The sequence below is a fragment of the Crocodylus siamensis genome, chromosome 2 (genome assembly GCF_052110815.1).
Source record: "Crocodylus siamensis isolate JL-2025a chromosome 2, ASM5211081v1, whole genome shotgun sequence".
Lineage (NCBI taxonomy): Eukaryota > Metazoa > Chordata > Crocodylia > Crocodylidae > Crocodylus > Crocodylus siamensis.
This window is the reverse complement of record NC_143396.1, coordinates 69,431,461-69,453,244: the sequence shown is the minus strand read 5'-3', so window position 1 is coordinate 69,453,244 and position 21,784 is coordinate 69,431,461. Positions and strand designations below refer to the sequence as shown.

Genomic DNA, 21,784 nt, shown 5'->3' with positions numbered 1-21,784 from the left:
GAAGCTTATTACTGACCTCAGCAAGCGCTCAGGCTGTGTCTCACACACGAGGACTGATGATTATTATAATTTTGTCTTGTGATTCTAGCCATAGAAAGTGGTGAGTGCTAATCTCACTGTAACAGGGAACCCTTGCCCTTTTACTGGAAAGTGGCGTGCCCCTTCAAAGGCAGGATTTCTGTAGCACAGACACAGGCAAACAGCATAGCAAGGGTTAAGGAACAACTGTGTGGCTAAGGCAGTTGACAGAGGAAGCACACGACCAGGGCTTTAGTATATAAGCCAGAGCCAGAGCAGGGAGTTAGACCTGGGAGGCAGTAGGGTGAGGTTGCTGTGAGGTGGCTGCTTCCAATGACTGCCTGGCAGGGAGCTTCATGAGTACAGCCAGAGGGGCCTGACTCAGGGCTCGGAAGAAGTTTGGTAGGCAACCAGTGGTTTGGGTGGAACTGGAAAGGGGTGGTTTTGGAAGATCCCATTAGTGCCTAAGTGGTATATGATTTCCTTGAGCCTGGCTGGGAGTCAGACTCAAGGGACACACAGGGGGCCAGGGAGCCAAGCATAATCTTAGAAGGGAAGAGATAACCCAAACAGGGGCAGAGCTTAGGCCCAGGGGTACCGTGCCTGAAAGGGTCGAGAGAACCCAGGGATCCCAGAGCATGGGGTTTTAAGAGCCTGGAGAGGTGAATGGGGTTAGGGAGCCTGGAGCCCAGGTGGGGCAGAGATAGAGGCTCCAGAAGGCAAGACAAGGAGCCCAGAAACCAAGTCTGGAATAGTGGGCCTTGACTCTAGGACCAGCTAAAATAGAGGGGTACAAACCTGCAAGTCAGAAGCCCCAACAACAGAGTAGAGGCCTGAGGTGGCCTGGTGGCTTTGGGGACAAGTGTCCCACTGGATGCATGACACCTGTAAGGTTTGGACGTGACTATGGGGGTGGCTGGAGGGTCACAACTTAAGTCCTTAAGGCAGGCAAGGTGGGGAGAGTCACCCATTGGAGAAAAGGGAGTACCTTGGGCTTGTCAGTCTCTGAGGGCAGCCTCCCTTTCATTAAGTTTCCATCAAGATGTGGCAGGCAAGAAAGCAAGGCAGGACTTTGAGAGATGGGGGGAAGGGAGAGAGCCAGGCAGGAATGAGGTAGCCTTTAGGGGGGTATCACGATGGTCCTCAGTCACCTAAACTGTTACACTTTCTTATAAAGGAGTATTTTTTTCAGTCTTTAAATGATTTGTTTTGTTTATGTTCTGTGGCATTTCGTTCATTTATATGTTACTTTTAAAAAGTGCAGATATCTTGTTAGGAATGTGCTGTTTCTCCCACTGTCAATTACCTTGTTTTACTTCATTGTCTCAAATACCAATGTCCTGTGTCCTTGTGCATCTCTTTCTATCTAAGTAATCCTAATCCATTTTATTGTCCCCTTGACTCTAAATTGTTCCTTTTCCAATACTGCATGTGTTAAAACTGTTATTCTTGCTCTTCAGAGGACCTTTTCCATTTCCACTGTCTCTTTTTAGATATGTCTAAATTAAATTAAGCATTGAAAGTGAAGAGGCTGGTTAAATTAACTTATGTAATGACGTAATATTTTCCATATTATTCTCCTCCCATGGTAATTACAATAATTTTATTCTTCTCCTCTTTTCACTAATTTGTGCTTGGGTAGGTTTTAAGTAGCAAAGGGCATAAACCATTAAAGTACTGTTAGACTCTTTCATTCGTCAATTATCTTGCTGCTTATCCACCCAATGTTTCATGCTTTTAGTGCTGTACATACTGGAAAGATTCTTTAGATAAAACATGAGGTGGGGGTTAGGAGCATTATATAGAAGTTGAAATTGGCATACTGTTGCCAAACTGTAATAACCTTTAGGGGGACTCAGTGTTGAAACTATTGCATTGAATGCAGCAATTTCCTATAATAATTTAAAAGGCCTGCAGGCACGCTAAAGTTGTAGCTGGATGTTTCAGTTAACACTTTGTAACATGACCCTAAAGCCTAATTTACATCACAGCAATTAAAATATATGCTATAGTAGGTGTTTGCCACCATACAAAAGTAATATAATATAGGTTTTTTCTTTTTTGTCAACCAAAAATAAACTGATAAATCTTATTCTCTTATCCAGATCCATAGATGTTAATTCTCAGCATGCTAGGTGGTTAAGGAGTGTAGTGGAAAGAATGGCTTTTGGCCTTTTAATGGAATATGAACATCTTTCTATTATAGGTCAGGTTTTCAAATTGTAATTATTTAGTTATAGAGTGGCATATGGCACTTCATAGATGACAGACTCTGCCTCCAAAAGCCTTACACTTGACATCATACAAAAGGACTAAAGAAGGAGAATTTAAATAAATGAAACAAAACATTGGTTGTTTTTTCATGTAGCTAATATCAAGTCAGTGTTAATGCTAATTAAAAATGAGATGGCACAAGAATAAAGACTGTTGGTAAGAAACAAAATAAATTGCATTGATTTGAAAAAGAGGAAGAACTGTTTGTTTTTGGGAAAAGAATTTTCATTGCAAGTGCAGAATTCATTTTTTAAAGGGAAAACAATGAGAAAGCGCTGTGAGCACTACATGGTGCCCTGATGTTGTTCATATTGGGGAAGAAGAGGTTTAAATTGACATTGGACAGTGACATATTGGTGGCAAAAAAGGTGAATGTGGTCCTTGTTGCATCTTTTCTAAAGAACAGTCTTTAGGGCAACTTTCATGCCCTAACATTTTGATTGGGAAAAGGATTTGTCAGTATGCCTGTTTGTATAAAACTGTAAGTTATGACTAATACTAAAATATTTTTTTATGATGTAAGTTAAAAGTAAAACATTGCTACATTTCCAACCTCATTCATATCCAAGTCCATCATCCTTTACCTTGCTCTAAAGAACAACAGGGATCTTTGCCATTGTATGTGGGATGTCTCATGAGTTTTCTGGGTTTTGTTATGATTAGGCTGCATACAGAATCGAGTACAAGAGTTCTCTTTGAGAACTGCAGGAGATGAAGTGTTTGTGTTTTTACATAGCCCATTTGGTTAGCCGTGTAACAAAATATTCCAGTAGAGTGAAGGAACTCAGGAATAATTTCTGCTAAATATTCTCAGAAATCTGAAAATGTTTTGTGTGTCAGTGACCTTCACCTGTATGAGGGTGAGTGCATGCATCCACAAGAACCCATTGGCAGATGTGTTCTTTGCAAGTGCAGTTCTGTTGCCTATTTTAGAAGTGATCCTTTGGCCGTGATCCTTTCGTGGATCCACATGAAGCAGTCCCTTTAAAATTATGGCATAAGTCTTTTGCGCTCAAATAAATGCTCTTCTGTGCTGTTTATAGTGTGTGCAGCAATAGTGACCTTAGGTGATCGGTGGGGAAACCCATGTAATCCCAAGTCTAATATTCTGATTGATTTCTTGAGGTTTACTTCTCCTAGCCACTGCCAACAGGGAAAATACAGCATGTATTTGTAAGGATAAATTTTATCTATAATAAACCTTTCAGAGATTCATATAAAATAATGGAAAAGGGGAACTCAAGGTTTGAGTGGTAATATATAGTCCTTCGCTCATCTTCATCTTTTTTTATTTCTATCTATTCTTTTCCTGCCTCCATCATACTATTTCTAAACACCTACTATATACAATATTGTTCTCCATATCTCTCAGCTTTTCTCATTCAAGCCCCCCCTTGGGTGCTTCCTTCTTTCCTTGCTTCTTCACTCCATCCTCTATATTAACCTTTAAAAAGGTTGTGTGTAAACAATATTTCTTTAAAATGACCATAATGTAAGCTTCTTTATTATAGTGAATTGGTTTGAGAGCTCCGGTTGAGAGTTGTCGTGAAAATTGAGTTGGGCTTTGTTTACAACTTATGTGATGGATATCCCCAGTTGAATGTGTGTCTTTAAATAGGACTCTGACATGGTATATGAGAGGAGCTGCTGTATCAGCAGCAAAATTGATATACATTTTCCCTGTATTAATCAAAGAAAAAAGGTATTCCACTGCCTGTATTATCTAAAAGATTAAAAGATACTGTGATTATCAATAATACAAATAAACGAAGTCTTAGAACAAAGGCTCTAGCACCGTGGTTCTCAACTGGGGTGCAGCAGGAACCTGCCAGAGACATTGCCATGCTGCCATGGGGTGAAATTGCCCCATATGCCTCTGTTTTCAGAAGGCATGCTGGAGCTGAAATTGTAGTGCAGGCAGGCATGCCCTTTCTGCAGGAGGTGTTACTTAGTTAGGCTCCAGTGTGTCTCCTGAAAACAGAGGTGCCCAGGACCGTTCCACCTGCCCCGTGTCCCCCTGTTTCCAGGAGACCAGAAAGGGCTGCAGCAAGAGCATGTGCTTCTACTACAGCTGCTTTCCAGTCTGGCTCTACAGGAGGTACACATTGCAGTTCTACCCGACTGTGGCAGCGATAGCAGCAAGATTAATATAATATAATTATAGTGATATAACCAATGGATAATTAATATGTTCATAATGTTTTAATATTCATACATTATAGTTAATAGCATAATGAAATTTTGTTTTTTAAATGGGATGATGCTAAATTTGGAAGTTTTGGAGGGGTGCCTTGAGTCTGAAAGGGTTGAGAACCATTGTTCTAGCAGCTTGAAAGATGGACATAAAGCAGTCTATTGCCTTTATATCCAGAGCATTTCAAACACACATTATTACACAAATTGGTCCATTTTATAATCTAGTGTTGTGGCAGGGTATTTTATAATAAATAGGATTGAAGAAAACCACCAAAACTGTGTATTCCAGAATAAATATTGTCCCCAAGTAATTAAATACCATAATGAAAAATGTGACCCGTGTTTGCTTTATGGTCGTGATCCAGATTTGCCAGGTCTTTTATAAAATTTTGAATCTATGGAAATACTATAGAAAAGGTTATTTTGAAAAGCAACAGTATCTCGCATGGCTATGTTAATAGCATTTGGCAGGTTAATAATTTTAGTAGATATCTGTTTGTAAATATTACACTACAGCATATTCTTTCTGTTCTATTAATTGGGATAAAGCAATTTGATAGACCATAAATATTGACATATGGGGAAAATATTAGTTGCAGATGAAGGCAAATATTTTTCTAGTGCGTTACAAAATGGGTTTCATTCTATTAGGCTTAAAACTTTAACCTTGTTTGTTAAGAAAACTGTTCATGTGTCAAATTAGAATCATTTTGTTCTCTTGAGCTTCTGTATTGTCCTTGTTATTTTATGTGTGCTTTTTATAAGAAGTATAATAACTTTATTCATCTAACTCCCACTGGAATGCAGTTTTGATATTACAGAAAATAATTTTTGTAAAAGTGACCCCTTATATATTATGTTGGAGTTCATTGACCAAGGGGTCACTTAAACTTGCTGAGAACTTTAGTTGGGAAATGTATTGTCACTGTAACTACTATAGATAACCTTATAGTGAAAGAGCTGAGCAAATACAGTAACTGACAATTGCTGCTTGAATACATGCACTTTGTTTATCAGTGGTTTGGTCTGATGAAAAAATTCCCAGTCATCTTGAGAGGAAAAAAAGACATCTTATGTCTGAAGATGCTCATAATATGACAAGGTGAAAATGTCACACAATAATGAGAAAGTGCTGTAGTGGAAAGTATTTTTTTAAAAAGAAGAATAAAAAACAAAAGTAACAATAACCTAGACCAGAAGCTTTAGAAAGCCAACCATAAGGTTTCTTTTTCTTGACCTGTCTTTGCTGAAAGACAGCTTAGGCTTCAATATTATATACCCATCTGAATTCAGAAAACATGCATAATAACACTGTAGTTTTTCAGTTTTTGTTTCATAGTTGAAAAAGTGCAAAAAACATTTTACTTTTGCCTAGATTAGGTAGATCTACCAGACATTGTTCTCTCTTATGACTTCTTTCTCCAGTGATTTTTTTTTTTTTGTCTTTCTGTTACTCCATTTTGCAGCTATACATTCTCCTAAGCCAGTAATAAAATTATTATTAAGCACCTGATCCTGCAAGATGCTGAGTGCCCAGGAGGTGCTAAGCATTAAACTCCAATTAACCTCATCAGAAATAAAGGGACATTGAAGATAATGTGTATTTTACCACTGAATTGAAAAGGTTCAGTATCAGGCTCTTGGAGCACTTTGCATCTTGCATGATCAATGCCTTAATGTCTTATGAAAAACGTAAGTATGGTGTCCACTGAGTCTTTATTGTTTACAGCAGCAGTGTAATTACCATCAAAGTAGCCCAATAACTTGGTGCTATTAAACAGCTCCTATTTTTTAACCTTCCCGTTCTTATCCTGGAGAGGCAGTAGATAACCCAGAAAACTGCCTTTTGAAGTTGTATTGAATTCATTGACTTCTGTGAGGGGCAGATCAGTAGTTGCTAACTCTACAGTGTAGATTAAATCTTGGAGGATTTTCAGCTATGTATAGTAATGTAAAGCATTGTGCAAAAGGCTCTTTATTTTACAGAACAGCTGAAGAAGCTTGAAGGCTGTTTAAAAAAATCAAATTGATCTCATCTTTGATGGTGAATACCGTATGTCAATTTTCTTCATGGCACAGTTTAGGGATTTCAGGAATTAAAGACCTGTAGATATCTTGAAATATACAGATAAAATGAGATGCTGGACATAAAAGAAATCTACACACTGCTTCCAGAAGCCCTAAAATGGCTGTTTATCAATAAACTTAAAGTAGCTCAGCTGTGATTTTAAAAAATCAAGCTGTGTTTCGAAAATTATTTTTTAAATAAAAAGAGCACTATCTTCTTAAATAATCAGTAATCACACAAAGTATTTACATGCTCCTGCACAGTTCAGCATCCCTAAGTTTTGTGAACAGTAGCATTGTATCTTTATCTATGAATTGATATTTATGCATTAAAAAACAGTTTTACATCAAAGGAAATGTTTTTTCTCTGTGTAATTTTCAATTATCCTTAATGTAAAGGGGAATTTGTTTGCATGGAAGAATGTCTGGGTCTTTTTTAAGAATTATGCATTCCATGTGATATAGCACTTTATCTTTGAGTTCCTAAATTGAAATCCATATAGGTCAAGAAATGTGAGCACCTTCTATAGCCCTTCAAAACAGATATAGTGATAAAAGGGCTGTCATAAAAAATGTATTACAATTTAGTGAAAAATTAAATACTTGCTGAGAATTATACTAAGAGAAACTATTAATTAGTTTGTTTGAAATTAAATATATTTTAAAATGTACTAGGTGAATATATCTAAAGCAACCTTGGTTTCATTGAACAGAGTGAGAATATAGTTTGATATTGCTTTTGTGATATGTACAGTATACTGGTATTTTAATTCTCTGTCACGAAAGAATTAACTGCTAGTATAACTAACTCAACGTTGTAAAATAATTAAGTGTGGTATTTAAATATTTTAAACTATGAGGAGTACCAAGGAGAGGAATCTCATTATATCCTCTCTCCTGAAGACAAAGGAAAGAACTGTAGCATGTGACTTGTTACATAAGAAAGAATGGTGCTTTAGTTAACATGACATTGTCAGGTATTTGATTCTTCAAATGGAGTCTCTGTTTTTTTTATATTTTAAACAGTTTACAAACGTATAACATTGGCTTATTTAAATTCACTTTTAAATACATTTCATTTTGTTTTAAAGGAACATACAATTCTTTTTAAACAATCTGTCTCCTGGAAAACCAAATATAGTACCAAGCGCTACATATGGGATTTCCAAAGTTAAATTGAGTACCATTGTTCTCTGAACTGAGGGATATTGGAAAAGACTATAAAGACATGGTGCAAGTTTTCAGAAGTAAATAGGATTTTTAAAATCTTTTGAAAGCCTACCTTTTCAGGTATGAGAACAAGGAAAATTATTTCAAATTCACGTTGGGACGGCAAACACCAATTTTGCATTATTGTAGTTCTTATTTAGGAAGAGCACTCTGAACCATACTACCAGAGAGAACCATTTTTGATCATCATTTCTCCTGAATTACTGGGCTTAGATTCTCAATAAATAAAATTTTTCTAAAGCTATAAATAAAAATAGAAAACATGAAAATGAAGTATGTTCATAAAAGAAGCTCAAAATACATAGAGGAAAGTGAGATTTCTCTTTATAGTTTCCATGTTTCTCACAAGAAGAAATGGGTAACAGATTTGCGGATGAAAATAAACTTTGGTTAACACTTTTTTCTAGGGAAAAAGCTAGAAATGTTTTCTATCAAGCTTGGAAGCTAATTTTTTGTAGTGGCATTTGAGTTGGGTCTTTATGCTGTCAATTATCCAACTTGTGTGCTGCAAATTAGAAGTATATTGTAACTTGTTCTATTGTTAACAGTGGTTTCATGGCTAATCTGCTAGGCACGCTGCTAAAGAATTAAACTATTGTGGCAGGAACAACAGAGAGCTGTGTTTCACACAGTATTGACCTGGATTTTTACTTCTATTCCAAAAAGAGATGGAGAATTAACGGCTATTAGACAACTAGTAATGTATTAAAATACTATGAGCTTTGAACTAGTTGAACTTTAAGGCCCATCTCAACTCTGAGTCTAATGTGTTGTTGCTTTTTTCAATAGGTGGACATAAATTGAATGTAGAAAAGAATTTCCAGTAAGCTGGGCTGATGTTCGTAGAGAAGGAATGAAGTATGGATGTGAAAGAACGTAGGCCTTATTGCTCCCTAACAAAGAGCAGACGGGACAAGGAACGGCGTTACACAAATTCTTCAGCAGAAAATGAGGAGTGCAGAGTGCCTACACAGAAATCTTACAGCTCAAGTGAAACCCTTAAAGCATTCGATCATGATTCCTCTAGGTTGCTTTATGGAAACCGGGTAAAAGACTTGGTCCACAGGGAAGCAGATGAGTATACCAGACAAGGTAGGCCAAATGTTCTACTGCAAACACTGTACACAGTACTGTTAGTGTTGCACAGGGAGACATTTCTTGTCTGAGTGGGGTATATTGTCATTGTCATGCCAGTTATGTAATTAGTAATAAGATTCTACAACTACATAGTATATTGCATCTATTGTTCTCAAAGTATTTTACATAAGCAAAGATGCATGTATTATATTTAATAGGGATGCACCAATAGAGATTTTGGGGGACGATACCAATAGCCGATTTTTAAGGAGCCATATTGGCTGATAGTGATCTGATTTCCGATATAGCTGTGTGCAGCTGGTAAGTCTGTTGTGGTGGAAGGGGAGGGGGAAGAGAAGGGACTTGGGGGGCAGATCAAGGCCCCTGCGGTGTGGGAAGAGTGGGGCAGGAGCTGAGGCTGATGCTGCCCAGGTGGGGTGGGACATGGGACAGAGCTGTGGCTCATCCAGGGAGTGCAGAGGGTGGCGCTCCCACTGCTGTATGCATCCTGGGAGGTCATGGTAGGGCATGTGCCCCCTAGATATGTGTGGGGTGCAGGTGGGCTACAGCTGTGGGTTGGGCCAAGGCTGCGCTGGGCTCTTCCTGGCAGGGCCGGGGCAGATGATGGCAGCACTGGGAGTGGGGTATGTGGGGGGCTGCAGCTATCCCAAATTTCACAGTAGTCCTCGCTGTAGCCCTCTTCCAGTGTCACTGACACCCACCCCAAGTGCAGCCCTCCTCCCCCCCACCCCACCACGTGCCAGGAAGATCCCAACACAACCCTGGCCCTAGCCCACAACTGCAGCCCACCTCCCCCCCCATGCAGATCCAGGGGCACATGCCCCCATGCCCTCCTGGGGCATGCACAGTGGCAGTAGCTGCACCACAACCCCTGGACGAGCTGTGGCTCTGTCCTGTGCCCCAGCTCAGCTGGGCAGTCCCTGACCCAGCCCCACTCCCTCCCTCAGTGTGGGGGGCATTGATCTGCCCCCCCGCCACACCCCTTCCACTGTAACAGACTAACCAGCTGCATGCAGCTCTCCAAGCTGCCAAGCTATGCTGCTCACCCTCTACGTGCTGCGCTGTGGCTATGCACATGCACAAGCATTTATTGGCTGAATTATTGGCCACATCAGGCTGATTTCCAATATGATCAATTTTCTTTATATCGATGCCGATCTGATATTTGGATCGATGTATTGTACACCTCTAATATTTACTTTTTAAGTGTAATTTTAAGAGGCACAGGGAAAATAAGTGAACTTCAACAGTCAGACAACCAATATAAGTGACAAACTTAGGAAATGAATATCAGCCTCCTGAATTCTATCTCCATGATAAAGGCTATGGACAAGGATTCATTTCTTCTGAAGGGCATCTCCAGTCTGAGCAGCAGTGGAAGACAAGGATTAGATGCTTCTCCACTCTGGTTTGGGAGCAGCGGGGCAGTGCCTTACCTGTTCCCTTAACCAGGAAGTTCTTCCCAGGGGAGCATTGCCCCACTGCTCCACTCCCCTCCTAGGAGGGGAGCATACAGGCATTCATTTCTGTGAGAGTTTCTCTTGCATGGAAGATCTTCCAGGGCAAAAGTTGGAACAACTTTCTCTTGGAGGGGGTATGTTTCTCTTGGGAGAAGTTAAATGAATGTTTGTATGCTCATAGTTTCTACAAACAGAGTGGTAATTCTCTCAGTCAAAATATAATGCCTGTATGTGGACCAAGTTACTAGACCATAATATTGCCTCTCCTCATACAATCAGATTTATCTGCATTTTCTCCAAATAATATGCCTAAGGCTATGAACAGATGCCAGACAAATTAAAATAAATTTCCAACACTGTCTCAAGCAGACTGGACCACATAGGCTGCTTACAGACATTAAACCCTCCCCCTCACCCCCCCCCAAAATAGTGCTTTACTTTAAACTCAGCCGGCTCCTGTACCAAGCCCACTGCATGCCCAAAAGAGGGATCACATTAGTTGGACCTGGCTCACCCAACACCTGTATTGATCTGGAGCTTTTTTGTGCTTTTATCTAATAGCTGATTAAATCAGCTATTAGGTAAAAGTGCCAAAAAGCACTGCTGAAGTGTCTGGTCTATACAGACGCTGTGGAGCCGGGTTGAACTAATGTGCTTCTGCTTCCAGTAAAGCGTGTTTTTGTTGGGGGGCTTTTAATGTTTGTAAGCAGCCAATAAGGGCTTTGTGGGGAAAGGAGTGGTTTGGATAGTCCTTGAGATGAGTTTTGTGGTAACATATGATGTCCTTCCCTTCTACCTGGGTCACCAATCCATTTTTATGGCTCTTAAGTAGCTATGGCAAATAGGTTTATGGTAAGGTCTGTTTTCTAATGGACGGGTATTCAGACCTGAAAAATTACTAACATTAACTGGTCTGCATTTTTCATCGTTCAATGATGAGATCAACAATTGCAAAGGCGTGAAGGTTATAACTAAAGATGGTCCCTCCATCTAGGGTTGGACACAAATGGGTTTGGCACAGAGGTGGTTAGCTGTTTTACTCTGAAGTGAGGCAGAAGGTTGGGACAGGTAGCACCTTAAAGACTACCGGATTCAGAGAAGTATGAGGTTTTTGTAGGCAGCAACCTACTTTGTTACATGTTATGAATAGACTGACCAGAAGGATTTAGCAGTATCAGGAATGTTCTGCTCTCTCCAACTTTGGATATAAATTTTAATTTCTAGGACTTCATTCTCACAAATTTTATTAGTGCTACATAAATTTAAGTATCAAAATGATTAAAGGCGTAGAGTGCTGCATCTCTGCTGTCTAAAAATACAGAGTTGGTCTGAGAACTAAACCATCGCTTTGTCCTTGTGTGTCTGTTTAGAAAAGGGAAATGTGTTTCATGGGTAGAAAATAAATTTTTCTGTACTGTGATAACTTTCTAGGTTGACTCCACTGAAATACATCAAAATGGTTTTGGGGGGTGGGGTTGTTGTTTGTCAAGTGGAATAACTGAACCTAGAATTAGAGTTGGATAGATAGATTCCTCAGCCCCAGATATTTTCAAGAGCACCTAAGATATAAACGTATTTCCTTTCCTTCTTTCAAAAAATTCACCAATGTTTACTAACCATCTTTTTCCAAACATTTTTCATTGGAAAATTGGAAAAAGAAAATTTTAACTGGAAGACCTTTGAAAGATCATGTAATAGAGGATTATTAGTATGATAGTCTGGTCCCTTCCTTCTGCTGTTTTTCTAGTGAGAGTAATGCACTAAATACCTACACTTGTCTTCAGTAGTATGTTCACACTTTGGGTCAGTGCTAGTTTATTTTAAACACTCAATCCTCTTTGATCACTCTTTGATCACTTTATTTGGTTTGAATTTGGAGGAGCAGACCTTTCTTTTAAGTGGCCTGCAAGCACTCCTGTAGTAAGTCATAATACTTTTTTTTTTTTTTAAAGTGTATGAAAGTCTCTGAACAGGAACTTGTCTTTCTTTTTAAATAGCAATGAAATAACCAACTGGAACATGTGTTACTTGGCACAAAATACTTGTATTGCTGCTTATGTTGTGTTTCTCCATCTCCTTCAGAAGAGCACACAATATTGTAGCTAACAGCTATGGCCAAACACAGGGTATGTTTGACAGCTGCAGGGCTGAATGCCAGTCTCTGGAATGCTTCCCCTTCCTGCCTTTCCCCTCAGTAGTGACATCTGAGCCTGCCTGGTTGGCCTTTCAAATTTCTTTGTATGGCTTATTGGCTTCCTCTAATGTTTGCTGTTTTAGCACCTGTGGGGACTACCTGTTGGTTTGAGGGGGTCATGTTACTGAGGGTTTGTTTTGCAATCCTGGATACTGTTTTCCTTCGATTCATCCTTGACTGAAAAGAATTTGCTGCTTCTGGTTTTACAGAAGCATCTTGTGAAAAATGTGTCCAAGGTTGTTCCAAAACTGTTAAATATAGGTATAAAACATTTTCCTATTTTTATCTTTGTTCTCTTCCTAGCAAATGCATATTTCCCACTGAGCTACATAACTGTAATCCCAGTTTAAGATCTAGTTAACCAAATGAATGAGAAATGAAATCTTCCATCAAAAAAGAAAATGTTAACGACTGCCTTTAAATTACCAATTCGTATGTAAAACTAACCATTACTGGCCTTGACAATCCCACTTTTGTGCATAAATCATGTAACATAAAAGTATTAAGGGCAAATTCCCAACTATATCCAAATTTTCTCCAAGAAGATAATTGAGCAAATCAGATCTCTGTCATTCCCATTTCCTAATCTGCCCCAACTGCATACCATGGGTGGGAAAGGCTGAAACAGATGCAAAGCCAGGATCCTACTGTATACTGGCAGACTGTTCCCTTTGCCATAGATCACACCCCTTTTAGGGGAAGCTATGCCTTAGTATTCTTCAAGAAAAAACTTTATTTGGTCTCCTTCCTTCAGGGCCCCTTGAAGTCAGCCCTGGTCTGGCTTCTCAAAGGGCAAGCCGCTGGCTTCAAATTATGGCTCCTCTTTGTCCCAGGCTTCCCCAGCAATCAATAGCACCCCTGCCTCAGATACCTTTTTCTTTGTTCATCTCCCTGGAAGGGAGGTGTGTTCTTCAGAGAGGGTAGTGGTGAGGGTCAGACTGCCATTCCAAACAGCACAGCAAAACTGACCTGCTCAAAATGATCTTTGTTGTGTCACTATAGTTCCCTCTGCCCTTCTTCAGGCTTCATTCTGTCCCACCTGGGTCAGTTACTGTCTTCACTCTAGTCTTTCTTCCTTAAGACTACTCCTTCTCTCTATTGTCTGCCCTGGAACTATTATTTTTTTCTCTCCAGGTCTCTGAACTTCACTTTCTCCTACACAGCTACTCCTACAGCAAAACTGCTACATAACTATAGTATTCAAAACAGGAACTAACATTCACCCCATAAAATTAAGCATAATGTTATGGGAACCCATTAGAGAGCAATCTCTATGGCCTGCTGCCAGGACCAGATAGCCAGCTTCCCCTGGGGTTAAAATGGCACATACCATATTTACTTGAATACAAAATGAGGTTCCCCCACTAATAGCATGAGGAAAAAATCATCTGGTTTTTAATTTTTCTACAAGGAAACCACATTAAATACACTGCCTATTTTTAACTACTACTAAAGGCAATATGCGTTCAGTAATGGAATAAACTGTGAAGTTGATTAAATGTAGCAAACACTGAGCATGCTTATAAAACACATGGCCTCTAGCAAGCAAACATGCTAATAGAGTCCTACCACAAGAGGAGGTTAATACAACCCATCTGAATCAGACATAGAGTAGTGTTCATTGCTTGCAGTCCCCCTCAGCATCAACTCTTTCAAGTCATGGTGAGCTACTACATTGCATACATTTTTACTTCCTTTTTGCTCCCAGAGCTCAGCTGCACCTTTCTTTCCCATTTCCAATGATTCCTGTTTCTTCATCAGCCTTAAATGTCTGGCAAACATCACCAAATCGGGTATCAAACAGTTTACCCAAAATCCCTCTGTCCTCTCTCAGCCTGGAGCATCCTATCTTCATTAAAATGTCCACGCTGCCCTATGCCTTACCTGCCTATACATTTTGGAGGATCCCAGGATTCATGACAAGAACACCCAGTTCCAGTCATGAGTGGGAGGTTAATTAGCATGTGGAGCCTTTGTGGGAGGTATCGGGGGTACACACACATATGCTGAACTGTGAAGTCACCATAGCTTGAAATGCTGTTGATTCTGCTGGGGCCCAGCCCAATTAATTTTATGGTAAATTGTGAGGCTTTTGGTTTTGGACTAATCACGCATAGTTTATACTGTCATTAAATAGGTTCAAAAGTGTTGCTTAAAAGTGTGCTTGGAGAGTATTTGTGTTAAAACATGCAGCAATTACCAAACAGGATATCAATTTTGGGAGTGACAAAGATTTGATTTCCTGAATTAATATCAAGTTTGGCATCAATTCTGGGTAAACTAAAATGATAGGTACTGTATGCAAATTATTACAGATATGTTATTTCAAGGTCAGTTTTTTCAAATTTCTCTTCACTTCTACGTGCTCAGGGAGAGCAGGGGCTACCTGACTCCCCAGATTTATTTTCCCTGCTCTAGCAGTGGGAAGGGGACAAATTCAAAGCAAACCTCTAATAATTAGAACCGTACTTGGAAAATTATATCACGTTTATTAATTTTCCATGTATGGAATCTAATTATGAGGATGTTATCTTATAATCAGGGTCATTTTATATTCTAGTAAATGTGGTAGGTATCCTGCTTATAAAACTGTTTACAGGAACATCAACACATGTTCACACTGAGCCCCCCGAAGTGTTCCCCACCAGAACTGCAGGTTAGAACTCATCCTACTTGGCATTTTTCATCATTCTGTTACATAAAGAAGATTCTCCAGTTCCCATCTCTGGTCATGTAGGCATAAAGTGGTTTTATGATTCCGGTGGACCATAAAATCTGTACTCTAGTCTGTTCTATTTCTGTTGCTTAGATTACATATAAAAACAGATACATTCCAATTTTAAGACAAATATTTATATTGCTAGAGCAAATGTAGGTAAATGTTTAAAATATTTGGTTTTTGAAGCTGTTTTGGGTTGAAACCATGGTTGAATTGGAATTACCTCAAATGATTTGAAACCAAGTGTGTATTTTCAGGAGAAATCAACTTATTATATCAATTACAGTAAGTTAAAAGAATGTAGGAAGCTTAGTTCATCAGCTGATTTCCAATAACTGTTTCATGTTCCTGCTGTATCATGGGGTAAGTAGAAACTAAACAACATCAATTTAACAATTGGTTTGCGTGGGTTACAGTACTACAGTTTAGCTTCCATTTACAGTAGAGTAGAACAGACACACAAAATGGTTGCTGCAGATCAGCTGACATGTGAGAAGACCTCCCTCTCTTCTTTAACTTGTTATAAGAAGAAATGGAAAACTATGTTTTAGAATGGCATATTAAGAAAAATAATGGGCAAGCATTAGCTTTATTTTATATAATGATATTAAGTATACTTTTAAACAGAAAAAAGAAATTAATGATTTCCAGAAGCTACCCATTTTCAAATTAAACTCTGTCATGATTCTAGCATACAGATAAAATCTCTTTAAGCATCTTTGTCATGTTTGTTTTTTGTTTTTGTTTTTTGTTAAAAGAAATATAACTGAGGTTGTATCTTTCATATTCAGTTTGTATTTCTTGAATCCCCTGTAAGATTTCACAGTATACCTTAAATGTCAGTGGTAGCATTAACAAAATTAAAAAAATAATCAGTAACTTAAGATAGTGGTTGTGTTACTTCTCAAACAGATGTGTTGTCACTAGCCAGAGTCCTGATCCTCTACTGTGATCCATATAAGATGACCTTTGGACCTCTGCAAATTCTATTGAGGTTAATGGGTTTCTTTATAGGAACTTAACAAAGTGCAGATGGGAAGATTAAGACAGCTTTGGATGGAAATAGGATCATGCATAAAGTATTACAGTTTTTATAAGAAACGTTCCAATCTCCAAAGCAGAGGAGATATGATGAAGGTGTGTTTAGGTTTTACTTTTGAAGGCTTGTTCAAATGTGGATCAGCCTACAGGTGCAGTTAACTAGTCTCAGTAGCTGGCAGCAGGAACCAGTTAACAGTGTTAATCAAACATCACCATTTATTACCTGGCACTTATTTCCAGACTAACCTCAGCTGAAATTCCCTTTATTTCCCTTCAGTTTTGTGACATACATAATTGGGTGTGTTAATGTCACTAATTTGCATTAGGATATTTAAACAGCTGAGTAATTACATTCACTGCACCAATAAATACTTGCAGTTTTTGAAAAACAGGCTAGGGCTTAAAAGGCCTTTTTGTCTTTGCCAATGCTGTGGATTAGCATTAAAGGAAAGTTATCCCAATGTAGAGACTTATGTCTGACCCTTTCGGCTTAGACCTGATTATTAAAGCAGAGACTTTATTAACAGAGCACGCATAGGATATAGATAATACCACAGTCACAGTTACCTAAATGATCACTCCGGTCAACCAACAGTTCCTTTGGCTGGATGGCCAGTTTGTCCTCAGGTAACTGGGAATCGCTGGGTGTTTTTTCTGCAGCTGCTGCTGCTCTCAGAAATTCAAACAGATCGGTTCCCTGCCTCCCCCCGGGTTTTCCATTTATATAACCCTTTTACACAGTGCAAACCTGATTTTCACCATTGCTACATCTCACTACAAAAGCATTCCCCTTTGAAAACAAAATAAGAGCAACCACAGATATCTTGACTTCTAAAAAATAGTTCTTTTGCAAGCTCAGTTACATAGTTTAAAAACAGCATTGAGTCGGGTAAGGCTGTAGCATACAGGGTGCCAGCAAACAAAGTCATGAAAAGTCATTTAGACAGTGTATCATCAGTATCAGGGTTATCAGTCCTTAGTCTTGTGAGAATAAAAGTCTTCCATCTCCCCAGCACCTAAGTCACCCACCTTGTAAAAAGAGGAGGTGGAAAAGGTATTACATGCTTTCTGGGACCAAAAGATTTTTTTTATTAAGAATTTGAATGATTCTGAGGCAAATATTTCTAACTTCAGAAATCTAAAACATCAGTCAGAACTTCAGTCCTAATGACTCCATAGTTTGTTACATATTAGGTATTCAAAATGATTAATTTAGAGAGCAAAATGATTAATCTTTTTCTGTCACCATAAATGTCAACTGCTGGATTAAAAGATTTAGCTAGTCACATCTTTTTTAACCTTAAATTCCTGTGTTTAAACCTACCAGTTATATACCTCTATCTTAACATTGCTTCATATGAATTTTGCCCCTGCCATTCCTTTTTTAATTCTCTTGCTTTATTGATGATTGTTTCATTTTGACCAGAGGAGGCAAGGGGTTCTTTCTGGAATTGAACCAGTCTACATTGTAGATTACCTACCAGAAGGTATGAACAGATATATGTGGTTTAATGCCCTCCTCCTGAGATGGAATAAATTAATCCCTTTCCATTGCCTCTACCATTATTTGTCCAGACTCTTAGAATCAAGGAGAGCTTTTAAACTTGTATCCTACATTTGGAGCCACAGGGCAAATCTCAGGTCCATTTAATAACCTTCATTGTGATTTTGCTTGATTCATGTTTATTACACCAGAGCAGGACTCCCTGCAGTATCTGCATTAGATTTGAGAGGATATCTCAGGGAAGAATAATAGCACCAGTACTTTCTGGATGAGTTTGTGGCCTTGAGCTAGTCGCATAACCTTCTGCCACAGTTTTCTCTTATAATACTTACCCACCTCATAGGCATGAGAATTAATTAGTTTATGTTTGTAAAGCGCCTTCAAGATAAAAAGTTCTGTAAGTACTAAGTAATATTATATATTATTATTATTTTATACTGGTTACATTTATAAGCAACAATAAGAAGTTAATTGGTTTTCAGGTGATAAAATCAGTTGATGTTTGTAGTTATTCTATTAGCGAAAGAGTGCTGCTAAGACAGGCTTTCCAGTCTGCACATTGAGTCAGTTTATTAGATTAGTAGTGCAGCCAGCACTAGCCCTTACTCACTCGGCCACATGCACACTTTCTTTATGGCATTAATCCAGTTGAAATTAGTCTCTTGTGGGTCATGACCCATGGAAGATCTATGGATCTCCTGTCTCTTCAGCAACGGAGGGTAATTGTGATTCTTTGGGGGAAAATCAACTCTGGTTATTGGCTGTGGAACGCTTGATTAGGTATTTTGTGTAGCCTGACTCTAGAGAAAAATGCCTCACTTCAACTACCCCAGCTGCAATACAAGTTACTCATAATATTGATCATAATGGCCAGGGATTTCTCTGAGCATGGATAAGAGATTTTCACAAAGATCTCCTGTTATAGAGTGGCCAAGTTTTTGTCTTTCTGGTTGAGAGGTGCTCAGATCAAATGCAGGGCTGTATGTATTCCTTCTGTTAACTTTCTGCCTTTCTTAATTTTGGTATGGTTAGTGGACATGGTTTTTCAAGGCTGACTCAAGAGTGAGAAATGGAAAGAGCTCAAGATGATAGGATATATACTTTGCTTCATTTTATGATAGATAAAGACAGTGGAAAAACGAAAAAGAGCCAAGCTTAGATAGCTTTGAATGTGGCTGGCTATCAGAATTCAAAGCCCAGTTCTGACACTGATTCCTGTTCATTCAAATCTGGGAAATATGTCTATTTAACTTTCTACACATGTAAAATGGAAATACTTATCACAGCTACTTTAGAGGGTTTGTGAGGCTTAATCAAATGTACTGGATTGGAGGGTGCTATGGAAGTGCTCAGTATTAATTACTTAATCAAAATTGTCAGAAGAAGGTGGTGGAGTGGAGGTAACAGAGCATGTTTCCCTTAACCCCAAAGTCTGTGGAACCTTCCCCATGCTAGCTTCGTGTAACTGAGGCTCCGTAGATCCAGCTGCTTTATCTGACTGTTCGAAGGGGCTTCTCCCAGCAGATAGAACCTAAGTTAATACCACACTACGCTCTGTGCAGAGATTACAGAGTATGGACAGAGCAGGGGCAAAGCCAGGAATCACAGTACCGGGAAGGGTAGATGGATCAAAGTGTAGCATGACAGGAGTTGTACTTCTTGCAGGTGTCCTGGAATCTGTTTCTTATGAATCCTTAGATATGTCAGGGTTGTCTTCATTTCCTGTTCCATCTATACATCCCCAAATCCTTTCCAGTGAGGGCAGAATACAATAAATTGAAACTTATAAATAATAAGATTTAAAATAAAATGTTTTTATAAATAAGACTTTAGAATAAATATATTATACATTTCTTCAAATGTTTTACATGAAGTTGATGATCAAGGCTAGATTAAGACTCTAGCACACCATGGGCACATCTACATCTGACGTTTACCGCACAGCTGACTAATCAACTGTGCAGTAAAATACAAGTACTACCCTGCTGCAGAGTTTTTGTGTGCAGCAGTGTAGATGCAGATGCTGCCCCAGCTGGCTGGGGCACAGGGTGCTTCAGCATGGGGCTAGCTGACAGCAGCCTGGACTGGCTGCTCTGGCTGGGCTCCATGTGCTGCGAAGCAGCTGGCTTCAGCATGGGAGCAGTCTGCCAACTGTCCCACACTGAAACACCCTTGTGCCTCAGCCAGCCCCTCTGCAGCACATGGAGCCTACTCAGAGCAGCCTTGGGTTGGCAGGATGATCCCTGGGGTCCCCTGCAGGCTCAGCTGCTCCGACTTGGCTTCACGTGCTGTGCACAAATAAACTTTGGAGCATATTGCTCTGGAGTTTATTCATGTGCATTAATCACATCTGTAGACATGCCCCATGACACTTACGCCTTTTGAAACTGCTCCTTATCTGGAGTGGAGATGTCCATTCCATGGAGGTCACTTTTTCCCAGCAGGAGTAAACATGAATGAAGGCCACTTTTTCCCACCAGGAGTGAAAATATCTCCCAAGAAGAAGCAAGAATGGCAGCAGAGCCTTCCTATACCTCAGTAGCTTATGTGTATCAGCTTGAGGTTGATGCTGGTGATGTCCCTCAGATGTCCACTTTGGGGTTAACCCCACTTCCTTCTTCCCCTGTTAAAGTATTGGGGCAGTTCATATCTCACAGCTATCATTTTAGAGCATTATTTTCAGCTTTTTAAATCCAAGAACCTATCATTTTCTCACCCACATACTTTGTTCTGTTACAGCATGTAACATTTAGATTGTAGGTGCACTTTGCATTTCTTATGTAAGTGTAGAAATGTGGGACCATAACTATATTACTAAAGAAAAAAATATTTCTCTCTTTCTCTCTCTGCCCTCGATGCATAGGCAAATATTCCTATTTTATTTTACGTGAGCTCAGATATATGTGAAGGTGGCTTTTATCGTAAATACATAGAAATAAGATTGGAGGGGACTTCAAGGGACTCCTGCATGCCTCCTGCATGACTACAGGAATGCTGCTCCAAGGTCATCCTGATCTAATTCTTATCCATCTGCCTCTTGAAAAACCTCCACCAGCTTCCCAAGAATGCTTAAATACTCAGATATTTAAAAGGTTTTGATTACCTTAAAGCAAAAGCCAGATGGAGGTGTCCACCTTATTTTAAGCTATTCAGACAGTTTCTTTTCTTCATATTTTAAGATGGTGCTATTAAATGGTCACAAGAACTAGGTTTTGATATTTATAAAAATAATCCTTAAAGGTGAATGAAATGGCATCTTTTTTGGGGGGGGGTACTTTTCAGAGATGAAGAGTATTTGGGGGTTTTTTGCTTATTTTTTCCTTAGCAACATATTTCTGGTTACAGTGAAATTTGGCACATATTTTGTAAAAGTTCAAATCCATTTTTACAATTCTGGAGCCAAATTTTAAAAATTGTATGGGGGAAAAAGATTTCTCATCACTACTGTTGTGTGATGGTCTCCTACAATCTGACCATTAAAGTATTATTGAATGATTCTCATTTATATATTTTGTAATGTGCTTTTGAATGAAGATAACTACAACTACATACTAAAGTTTGAAACTGGCCTTCTATTATAAATCAGTTTTCACTGCTCCTCAGCTTCTATGATGGTAAAACCATTGCACCTTAAAATGTTATGCCTAGGTAGAAATTCTTAGCAGAGTTTGACACAAATCTAATATAGTATTTGGAAACATAAAAGAAAGGGCCTTTCCTTTTGGCCAGGTATGGACATTACACTTCTACTGATATAAATGATCAGAAACCAGCCTATATCTGTAACTGAACAGAAATTTGGCACGCAAAACCAGTCTATACCCATAACAGAAGTTTGGTGCACACAGACTGGTTTAAAAATGGCAAAACCTGGTGTAAGTTTTGCTCCCCCACCGCCCACCAAAGGTCAAATGTGTTCTGTTCACTGCCAATCTAAACTCCACCGCTTACAGAAAACTGTGTAACTTAGATCAGTTCCACCT

General features: G+C 39.0%; 1 protein-coding gene across 9 annotated transcripts in view; it reads left to right on the top strand.

Moving 5' to 3' along the window:
- TENM3 (teneurin transmembrane protein 3) overlaps positions 1-21,784 on the top strand; it is a 2,356,642-nt gene that overhangs the window by 1,889,336 nt on the left and 445,522 nt on the right. For all 9 annotated transcript variants that reach the window (XM_090036139.1, XM_090036135.1, XM_090036141.1 and 6 more), the window contains one exon: positions 8,575-8,877. In XM_090036139.1, the coding sequence (XP_089892265.1) occupies positions 8,646-8,877 (232 nt within the window). In that variant the 5' untranslated portion in view covers positions 8,575-8,645. The remainder of the gene's footprint in view (positions 1-8,574; positions 8,878-21,784) is intronic.